This window comes from Parasteatoda tepidariorum, chromosome 12 (genome assembly GCF_982258835.1).
Source record: "Parasteatoda tepidariorum strain Cologne lab strain chromosome 12, Ptep-v5.0, whole genome shotgun sequence".
NCBI classification, from domain to species: domain Eukaryota; kingdom Metazoa; phylum Arthropoda; class Arachnida; order Araneae; family Theridiidae; genus Parasteatoda; species Parasteatoda tepidariorum.
The window spans coordinates 59,019,069-59,030,723 of NC_141766.1; the positions used below are offsets into that span (position 1 = coordinate 59,019,069).

General features: G+C 30.5%; 1 protein-coding gene across 1 annotated transcript in view; it reads right to left on the minus strand.

The window, feature by feature from the left end:
• Nucleotides 1-11,433, minus strand: part of LOC147801108 (ubiquitin carboxyl-terminal hydrolase 34-like) — a 40,386-nt gene extending 28,953 nt beyond the window's left edge. The window contains exons 1-6 of the mRNA XM_087155794.1: nucleotides 10,119-11,433; nucleotides 8,675-8,757; nucleotides 6,551-6,705; nucleotides 4,931-5,047; nucleotides 3,039-3,132; nucleotides 768-853 (exon numbers count right to left, since the gene is read on the minus strand). Of these exons, the coding sequence (XP_087011920.1) occupies nucleotides 768-853; nucleotides 3,039-3,132; nucleotides 4,931-5,047; nucleotides 6,551-6,705; nucleotides 8,675-8,757; nucleotides 10,119-10,162 (579 nt within the window). The 5' untranslated portion in view covers nucleotides 10,163-11,433. The remainder of the gene's footprint in view (nucleotides 1-767; nucleotides 854-3,038; nucleotides 3,133-4,930; nucleotides 5,048-6,550; nucleotides 6,706-8,674; nucleotides 8,758-10,118) is intronic.
• Nucleotides 11,434-11,655: the final 222 nt, after the last annotated feature.

An 11,655-nucleotide genomic window follows, 5' to 3' on the forward strand; every position in this document is an offset into this window, starting at 1 on the left:
AATTTTATGGTACTAGCTCAACATAATTTTTATGCTTTTTTAAAATATAAATTGCAATCTTGTTTCAATAAACCAATATATGAAGAGCAAAGTATTTCGCATTTCAGCAGAATTTTTAAAAGATGCTTAAAATTAAAAGTTATCATAAACTATTGTAAGTCATTATAAAGGCAAACATAAAGAGCTTCTGTGAGGCTGTCGCTCACTCTGCTGGTAGTTGTGAGTTCAATCCTAGCAGTCAAGTAAGCGACCAGTGTGGTTGCAGTAAGTTGCAGATTACACCCATCGAGGCTGAAAATCTTCTGGGTTGTGGTATGGAAGTTATAGTTTGTCTACGGTAAGAACTCCCCCTGCTACAAAGTCTGAGGCTGTCTGCTGTTATGGAAATAAGAATAGCAGATTTTAGAGAGGGTATCTTCTCTTCACTCTATGTCTAACGCAATAGACAGATGAAAAAGATTTCCTTCTTCTTGCCGGCTGGAGCAAAAACATGTCCTAAGCAATGATCTTGCAACCATACTTGAAATAGTAATACCTCATTACCATAGTCACCGCTATGGGTCCAGACGAATGTCTAGAGGAGTTCTTACCTTAGACAAACTATAAGAGAAAGAGGTGCCAGCTCAGGTGCTGCACTGGGATGAAAATTACATCGCATTCCTACCATGAATATTTCAATAAAGAGCTTTAAAAAATTGTACTCTGTGCTTGACTATGGTTCAGTGGCGTGGACAAAGGAAAAAAATATTTTTTTAAAAATATATTACTTCTTTAGTTTGTTCAGATGCCTTCATTAGATTATCCATACAATGTTGAATGAATTCTTCTTCTCTTTCAAGTGTCCCATGATGAACTGTGGAAGAAATTAAATTTATTTAGCAATTAAAATTGCATGAAAAAATAAGTAATATAAAAAAGAAAAGTTTTTTAAAGTCAATTCCTACTACAACAAAGTACAAACAAAGGTCAACAAAGAAAAATTTTATTTTACTTACTTTTTATTAAATAATAAAGTTTTCTCTGAAATTATTTTTAAATCTAATTTAAAATTAATTAAATTTAGTAAATGAATTAATATGTGAAAAAACTGTATTAACGTAAAGTGTCATACACTACAAGTTTAAAAAAATGTATTTGAACTTGAGTGGATGGATAAAAAGTACAGGGTGTCTATAAAAGAACTCCGGGGTTTTGAGGCAAAATATTTTAATGAAATAAAAAACATACATACATGTTTTATACATGACTGAAAAGCTTACATTTTCAAGTTTTTTTCACACTTAGTAAAGTTCTATATGAGCCCCGTTAGTGGAACGGCAGACGTCTAAACGGTATTCTACCTCTTCCCATGTCCTGGCAAGCATGTCTGGGGGAACGGTTGCCACACAATTGACTATTCGTTCCCTGAGATGTTGAACATCACGAATTTTCTCTGCATACACAAGATTCTTGATATGCCCCCAGAAGAAAAAATCCAACGGAGTCAGATCAGGGCTCCTTGGAGGCCACAGAATAGGTCCCTCCCTTCCGATCCACCTGTTGCCGAGCGTCCAATGTCTCACGCACACGTAAACTGAAGTGTGGCGGGGCCCCATCTTGTTGAAAGTAAACTAAACCCTTCTCCGCCTCAATGTCATCTAACTGAGGAAAAAGATACTCCTCCAACATATCACAGTAGACATCACCATTGATATTTCTCTCAATAAAAATAAACGGACCTATGAATCTGTCATGCATAAGCGCACACCAAACATTTACTTTGGGCGTGTCGCGTTCGTACTCGACGAACTCATGGGGCGGCTCAGAACCCCAAATTCTGCAATTATGCCGGTTTACGTGTCCATTCACATGAAAAGAAGCTTCGTCACTAAAAATTACACTTTTTAAAAAACCATTATTGTCATCAATTTTATCTAGCATTGAAACAGCAAAGTCGCATCTCTTAAACTTGTCTGCTGGTTTGATGTGGTGTACAAGTTGAATCTTGTAAGCTGTTAAACGTAGCCTTTTATGAAGTACCTTACCGACAGTTGATCTTGGTAACCCCAACTCCAGGCTGCGTCTTGTCAACGATTTCTTAGGGCTTCGAAAGCATGAAGCTCGGATTCTGTCCACTTTCTCTTGAGACACACTCAGCTTACCCGGCGACTTTTGCTTCAAAACACTTCCTGTTTCCTTAAATGCACTGAACCATTGACGAATGGTTTTGTCAGAAGGCGGGTTAACACCATAGTTACGTCGAAAGTTTCTTTGTACGGTAACTAAAGACTTCGTTTCTATGAGCCAAATAACACATTGAGCCTTTTGTTGCGGAGTCGCCATCATTTCAAATTTTGCGACGTCATTTCAAGGTCAACACCCAGCAGCGCCGCCAACAGTTGATACAAACATTCCCAATTGGTATGAGTAAAACTTTTTGAGCTACTCTTTTCAGAGAAATCGACTAAATTTTGCCATCTTTTATAGTTAGTGAGATATGAATTTTTAAAACCCCGGAGTTCTTTTATAGACACCCGTTATTTTATTAAACAATTGGAAATTTGTACAAGATATATAAATATGTACAGGGAGAGTGTGAACTAATAATAGGTTTTGGAAAGAAAAAAACACAACTATAAAAGTATAAATTTGGCATCATGAACCACATGTGCTACCACCTAATGTTCTTTATTGAATTTATCCGACACAGCGAATATAAAATAATTAAGTGTTAAGTTCAATAAACTATTTTTTTTGGTTCAAATAGAGCTGTAAGTTAGAAATTATTACCGATGTTATCTTTAAAATTTGTGAAAAACTGAATTGCTTATAGTAAAATTTAAAACAATGACTAAGGTTTAACTAATGAGAAAATACCATTTTGTTCTTCGCTCATCCCTATTTAATGAATGAATCAATATTTGAAAAAACTGCATTAACATCAAGTGTCCTCCACTACATGTTCAAAAGAAATAGAATTATTTGAACAAGATATGTGTAGGGAGAGTGTGAACTAATAGTAGGAATTAAAAAAAGAAAATTATTCCTACAAAAATTACCATTAATGTAATAGTTATTCAGATATAGGATGGCTGCCATACTCACATCAGTATTCAATGCACGGATTCCCCACAGCTGTTGCATTCTGTTCACCTGATGAAAAATAAAACCATGAATAAAATTCAAAACAAAAGAAACACACTCAATACCAGGTGAAATGGAAATACTAATACACAGGAGTGATAAAATTTTATGTGCAAAAAATCGATATCAATTCATATGTCATACATGTTTCGTATGCACAGGGTATCTGCTACATTTTATATTTTCAAATTCATGACTAATTCCTAGAACTTTTCATGACTTAACGAAGTTACTATTTTCCCCGACAAAAACAGAATAATAAATTTAAAAGGCATCATAATAACATTAATTGAAATGATAGGTATAACCAAAACTGTTATACTCAGCATCTTCATATATTGATTTGAAATTTTAAAAAACAGAGTAAAGAAAGAGTTGAAGCAATAAAATAGCTGAGCAAATAATTTTTTCTTCTTTTTTTCTGCAGAATTATATTCTAAAGATACTTTTTATGTTCATCGGAAAGAAAAGAAATACTCCTGATTTTTCTGTTCTCATCTCAGAATATAAAAAAATTTGCCAATGACTGGTTTGCTTCAACTAAATTTTTTATTGATAAAACAAAAATAAATAAATAATAATAATTCTGAAATCACAGAAGTTTAAAAGATACTTGCTTCACTTTAGAAACGATGTTTTTTTCTTTTTCTTTAATGTTTGAAAGAACACCATAATTTTTCAAGAACATGATAAAAATATTTTATATTTTAATAAAATATGACCCTGAGTGGGGATTTTGTTACAAATTCAGAACATCATGAAATTGGGGGGGGGGGGGATTCTATTTTAAAAATAAAATTCCTCAGTGACCTAAATCCATGACTTTCCACGATTTTTTGATTTTTCTTTTTAAAAAAAATAGTCATAATCATGACAAATTTTGTTCAATACCGAAATTCATGACTTTCCAGGGGCACAAATACCCTGTATGTAACATATTTTTTTTAAAAAAAATAAGATTTATAATTAAATTACCTACCAAAGAAGAATATTAAACTTTTATAGAAAAAATTTTTATAAAAAATCTTACATTTTACATAATATAAAACAATATATTACAAATATAAAATCTTACTTTTTACATGAATCTGGACGTTGGATTTTTAAAATTGTGTAAATAAGAACCACAATATTGGATTTTAAAATCGTGTGAAAATGAATAGCAAATTAATTTAAAAAAAGTGTAAAAAACAAATTGTGAAATTGTATTTTAAAAACACGTAAATACGAATCGCAATGTGTAGCTTTTAATTAACGTAAAAATACAAAAATCAATAATTGATATAACAAACGTGTGAATACAAATCGAAATATGGAATTTCAAAAACATGTAAATACAAATAGCAAAAAATTTTTTTAAAAAATTCGTAAATACAAATTGTGACATTTGATTTTTAGATATTGAATTAATTCTGCGTAATAAATTATTGGATTAATTCTGCATTACAATTTTTTTTTTGTACCAGCATAAAAGTGCTTTTGTATTAACCTCGTGATATTTAACTGCAAAAGTAAATTTATAAAATATTTTAACGCAAGCTCAATTATGATGTAATTGTATTTCTTGTAAATATCAAATTTTGAAATGTGGTTTCAATAATATAAGCTCATTTCAGAAATTTTTATATAGTGGGACAATTTTTTCACCAAGAAATTTTAGTTGTCAAAAGTTGCTATTAGTTTAAATAAAATATCTAAAATACGGAATTTCCTAAACTCTAGAGAAATCATGATTTCTGAGATTATACAGCAATATTTTCGAGTTTAATTGTAAGTGAAATATGTGATAATATCAGAATATAATTACATCAGCAGCAGAAGATGGAGTGTCATAGGAAGCGGTTGCTAAATGTGCTAGACTACTAAGTTGTTGCAAAAGATTTAAAGCCATCATGCTAGTAGACTCAGGTGGCAACTGAGGCATCTTGAAAACAAAAAGAAAGTGTTTTAATACATTCATATTTACAGTTTGTTTACTTTTCAAAAATATACATCACCAATAAAATAAACATGATAAATATTATTCATCATTTACAGCAGGGTTAGCAAATCCCAAATCAAATAAAACTGAACTTTCATTATTTAAATTTAGATTCTCCTCAGAAATTTTCTTTTCGTACACAAATCAAAGCTTTGATGAAACATGTCGATAAAGCTTCATATTATTTAAAAACAATAATAGAATTACTACAGACTAGACACTGAAGAAATAAAATCTGAGCAGCTATATTCAAGATTAATACTTTAAATTAATTTGTAAAGACTAAGACCAAATTTGTCAGTTAGATATCAAATAAATAATAAATAAATTTAAATCAAACAACTAAATATTTTACTTACAGCTAGTAAAAAGAGATAATTTAAATGTTTGTCATTTTCTTCTACATTTAGTACTTTGTACAAATAACAATACCTCTATGCAGTTTTTAAATTAAGTATTTTTTAGCATAAAAGTTGGATAACTAAATTTAAGTCAATTTTATATAATTATTCTGTTACATAACATATTTCTTATAAGTAATTATGTTTATTTAGAAAAGAAAAGAAATTATTTTAAAAAAAAAATCCTTTTTTCCCCCTAGATATTTCTGATAAGATAGAAGATACTCTGCAAAAAAATAAGCACGGAAAATGAAATAAAAATTATGATGCAAAATGTGTAACACTTCCCTAATGATTCCCTATTTGCATTGGCCCACATAAAAACATGTAATTAGTGAATGATCCCCAAGTCAAGTACGAAGATTATGGTACTGATCTATAAATAGAATATCACAAGAAGCCCATTAGCTTGCTAGTGACGAAGACGATAGCACTTCTCCATTGTGGAAATTAACAAGAGAAATAAAATTTTCAATCACTATCAGGGAATTTTTTTTTTTTGATTATGTTCAGTTGGTTTCCGTAATCAGCGAAAATTCGAGAGATTTTTCAACTTCATATCAGAGGATGGAAATGAACCCTGAAATTGAAAATTTTTAGCGAAATGCAGTAGAGTTGCACATGAGAGGCGAAGAATCCTTCCCACTGAATACAGCTCTATATATGAAAATGCGGACCTGCAAGTATTTCATCAAACACGTAAAGCATTTTCATACGGACATACGGTACACCAAAATAGATTAGAGGAAAATGAAATCTGAAAACGTTGAATAGAACACTGTCTTTTTGCAAAATTTGTGTCAAAAAAAAGACATGGTAAAGAAAAAATATCTCATTTCAGAAATGGGAAAATTAAGCACTTTTTTAAAACACCCAATGAAAAAGCTTCCTTAAAGGCTTTAAAAAAATAAAAATTTGAAATTAAGCACCGTTTGGCACTTTTTAAGAACGCTATTAAACTTAATTAACATTACAATAGTATGACAATGTTACTTCCTTGCAGTAGTACTAACCATCTCTACGCAACAAAGGTGTTATAACATACCTTTTCAAGGAGAACATGCTTAAACAAAGAAATATTCATAGCATATTGATCTTTTCCTTTTGCCTGATTGAGAAGCCAACCAAAAAGTTCATCTGCACACTCTGTATCTTGAGATAAACACTGCCATAATATATCAACTTGTTCATGATTTAATTCTAGAAATGAATATACATAAAAAATAATTATAACATTTTTTAATCATTGAATTTATACAATTATGTATCATAATTTAAACTTAATGCGGTCACCTAATAAAATATGTGCTATTCCTATATTTGAGTCCTTTAGCGAACAATTAAGACACATGCAAATAATAAATTTTATTTAATTCCATGCAAAGAAAACATAAGTAACGACTCCCGGGGCAGAATTGCGGCGACATTGTTGCACAATGTTACAGATTTTTGCAGAAAGATTTTTCCTTTGAGAAGGGAAAATGTTCGGTTTTTCTTCTTTTTCTACAGAATTTCTTTCAAAGATGTTTTTCTTTTGCATCAGAGAGGAAAGAAATAATCATGATTTTTCTATTCTCATTTGAGATTTAAAAAAAAAAAAAAAAAAAAAAAAAATTGGTAACTGGCTTTAGCTGAAATTTCAAATTAATAATGTAAAATAAAAATTCAGAAATCACGAAAGTTTAAAAGATAGTTCCATCTAGAAATGATGTTCTTCTATTTTTTTTTCTTTTAAAGAGCAACCATATTTTACTTACACTTATTTGGGTATGTCTTTCTTAAAGAGTCTTATTTAAGTCATCTTTATTTTGGGAGTTCTGCACGGATTTTAATATTTTTAATTTATATACGAATTTTAATTTATTTACGAATTTTATATGTGCAATGATTTCCAAACTTTGAAATTGCATTATATGCCAACAAAATTTGAGAATATCGCCAACAATTTTAGAATTAAAAAATATTACTTTCACAATTTAAAATTTTTATACATTTTATTCTATACTTTCTTCCACAAACAAAGTTTCTACTACTTTAAATTAGTAATTGTTATAATTTAAAGTATTTAAAAACAAAATATTAGTGCTAGGGAAGTTTGTTGCAGAAAGCACAAAAAAAATCTGCCACAGGGGTAATAACTGAACAAACAAGATAAATAAATAAAAACATTTATTTAACATAAGATTGAAAAAGAAAAATTTTACTATGTCAACACCTTTGTTCTAAACTAGTAGCATAAATTGAATCTAAAGAATTTAAAATTATGAGTGATATAACTAAGACAAGAAAGGAAATTTACTTTTTGTCAATATGTGAAACATCAAAACCTTCACTTATACTTTACATGATCATGATATAATAACTAGTTTTGGACAAAGAACTCTCTTTTTCTTAAATTATATTAGCCACCATAAAAAAGATCAAGAGATTTTTCAGTTCAATTTCAGAGGGTGGAAAATGAAATCTGAAATTGAGAATATCTAGCAAAATGCAGCAGAGTTGCACATGAGAGTGTAAGAATCTCATCGAATCCAGTTCAGAAGAAATATTTAATCAAATATGTATCATGATTAGCGCTATCATACGTTACAGACCGACGGTATGGCGAAATGGATTGCGGTTGAATGAATTGTGAAAACGTTGAATAGAATAATGTGAAAACCACGTGTTTGCATAATACAGAGCAAATATGGACATGGTAAAGAAAAAAAAATTCTCATTTTTGAAAAGGGAAAATAAGCAAAAACACCCCATGAAAAAAAGCCCCTTTAAGGGCATTTAAAAAACGAAAATAAGCACCTTTTAATAATGCTATGCACCATGAAGAAAAAGAAAAATAAGTAAAACCAATAGCCCATGACAGAAGATCATTAGAGAGAGTAGAATTAAAGATTATTAGAAAACTAAAATATTAAAGGTACTCTAAAATGATACATGAAATCAACGATGCTTATCATACTTATTGCTCAGTACTTCACTTATTGCTCAGATAACTGACCTAAATGGTTTCACTAGATTTTTGTCTTCACTTTCTTTGACTAACAGGACCATTTAGTGCTGTAAAATTTGATGCAAAGGAAACACCTAAAAGTTCTGATTTTCATACTTTTCAGGAAAATAATTAGTTAATTTAAATTTCAGAAGGTAAATTAGGTCAATTGATACTTACGAAATATTTCAGGAGAACCAGCTGTAGAGAACACATTTGTAAGAAAATGCAAGTGAACCTGAATTGCATCCTTATGAGAATACCTATGCATAAAGAGTAAAAAAATCTATATCACATATAAAACACTAATATATATATATATATTGATAAAAAAACAGATGAAAATGTTTCTTTGTATTAACAATGAACTGAAATACAGTGAAGTCTCGCTACTACAATATCCGATACAACAATAACTCCCTCTATTACAATAATGCTTGGTGGTCCCGACAAACTTGCATATGAATTAATGTTATCCTCCTCTCAATATTACGATATTCTCTGGAGCAATAAACCCCTGTAAATTTTTTTTCCAAACTTTAACCTTACTATTTATTATTGGTTGTCAAATAATGTAAAAAATCTTATTAAATCATCTTTTGCCATTTTTCCTGACAAGAGAAGACTCACTGCTGACCACCACAATAGCTTTCTTTCTTAGCCTCACTTATCTCTTAAGAAATCACAGAAGTAACATTCTTATCTGATTTCATTTCAGTGAGCTGTCGCAAGTATGAAGGCTTAAAGGAACATGATTACACATTTGTGAATGAAATTTCTTTTCTCTCCAGAGAAACAATTAACTTAACTACACAAACTGAGCTATAAACTTTGGAGAAATAAAAAGCAATCAATTCATGTAAATAAATTGTTCTATTGACTTCTTTTTTAATTCTGTTAAAATGTTACGTGGGTTCAATAATAATTAAGAGCTATATTTTAATTTCAGAGATACTTCATTAACTCAGGAGAGATGCATCCTACTAAAGACGAGCCTTAAAATAATGGAACATAAAATGTTGAAATTTTTAAATTGTGTTTAAAGGGAAATTCAAGGAATTATTTGTTTCAAGTATGATTTTCAATGCATACAAATTAAATCATAATATACATAAATCAGTAAATGATATGTTTATGATGAATCAAGAAGTTTCACAGAATGCATATGTCTCATATTTACATTCTAATATGAAAATGTTATACATGTGTAGATTAGTTTTACAGTTATTTCAAGTTTAAGGTTTTTTCCAGTTGGTTAGTTATTTTATCACAAGCAAAAGAATGGTGATTTTTCATTACCATGTACTACTCATGCCTAAAGTTGAGCAATGTCTGTTTTACCTTAAAATAGTTTCGGTGTAATTAAAATTTTTTATTTAAAGGGCAAACTAATTGCAGCAAAACTGTTATGTCTAAAGACAAAAGGATCTTGCTAAAGTTTGAATTAGCTTTGGAGTAATTAAAGTTTAAAATATTTATTTTCTCACTTTTTTTCAAAATGATGTTTTTGTATAATAAATAAAAGCTTAACTAATAACTCTGTGACAGCGAGTCACAGTTTTTTTTTTATTAAAATCACAAGTCTTATTTAGAATCTTTATCCAAATTTGTTAATTTCTGATACCATTTAAGTATTTCCTGATCCATTCCTGTAGTTGCTGATCCCATTCTTCTCGCCCCTTAATGCGCTAGCACAATGAAGACATCCTCCCCAAGAAATTCCTTTCACATTCCTTAGCCCTGCCCTTTCTCGGAAAACAGCTGTTTGTGGTTTCTTTTCATCGTCCATGAGGATTCGACGAGTGTTAGTTTGTCACAACCGTAACGCAGTTAAAATAATAGAGATAACATCTCAAATTTTTGAAAATAGGTAATTTAACTTTAACTTTGAGCAAGAAGATAAAAATGAGAGCACGAAAGGCGATCTTCGCTCTACTTTCAATTTTAGATTTACAGCACCAGAAGGAAACACCTCCAGGAACTCATCTCACGATGAAGGGGTAAAGGGCCGTTCCGGCCTCAGGCACCCCGGCCAACCAACAAGACAAGAAGATCTTCGCATTCGAATTCAGTTACTTCTTAGGGTACGGACTCCCTCGTGGAGCATGTTTTTTCACCTCCCTCCTCAATTGAGGAAAGGGTTTAAAATTTTACATGGCGTCCAACACCGCCATTGATGGACTCCTTCACGGCTATTTTTTTAGCCTTTTTTTTTCTTGGCTTAATTTAAAGAAAATTCCAAAAATATCTGCAGCTGTTCCTTTTTGAAGATGGTTTTGTTTGAACCTTTTCCAGTAGTTTTTTTATTTATTCCTCTTCACCATGATGCAAGAGCATGCTGATTGATTGTCGACACCTAACGTGGTATGTGGATTTGCTGACATCGAGTTAGGTAACCACAGATCGTATCCGTGTTCTTTTACAAGATTTTTCTGAACGTTCAGACTCCTGCACCAGCTACCCACTAGTACCAATATTTTTGAAGCTGTGCCTCTTGTACTAATAGTAAGATGTTGTGCTAAAGAGTTTTAAAAATCTTCAATAAAAAAAAATGTTAGTGCCAAAATTGGATTCCTTTATTTATACTGATGGATTGCTTTTCTAGGTGAAAGATAACGTGATGGAAAAGAAGAGGTTCCTTGGTAAAATGTATTCTTCTCTTGAATTTTAAAATTGATTTTCTTCTGGATTGCAAATTGCAGCACAACGCTAAAAATGTACACCTCTATATCGTTTTACCCGGCCATTATTCCTTTTTTTTTTAATGTTTTTATCAGTTGTCTTTTAATTACTTATTAATACCCAGCAGTTACCGGTGCAAACTCACATTTATTTTTCCTCAGAGGATTAACATGGGCAAACAGGCCGCTTAATAAATTGAATTAAGTGGTCTGTTAAGCTGTCTATTTAAATTAAAAATTGCATTATTTTAGTTAGTTGTAACTTAAGGCAGTCAATTAATTTAGGAATCCTTAATGTTAATATTACTTTTCTTGAGACTTAATGCTAAATGAAAAATTTTTGCATCATTTACCCGAAGCGAAAAATAATTTTTGATATACATATTATTTTCTGTTACTTTATTTAAAAATACCTGAAAATTTTTTCACTGTAGAGCATACAAATTTTTATGTTACTTCAAAGAATGTAATTTTACATGG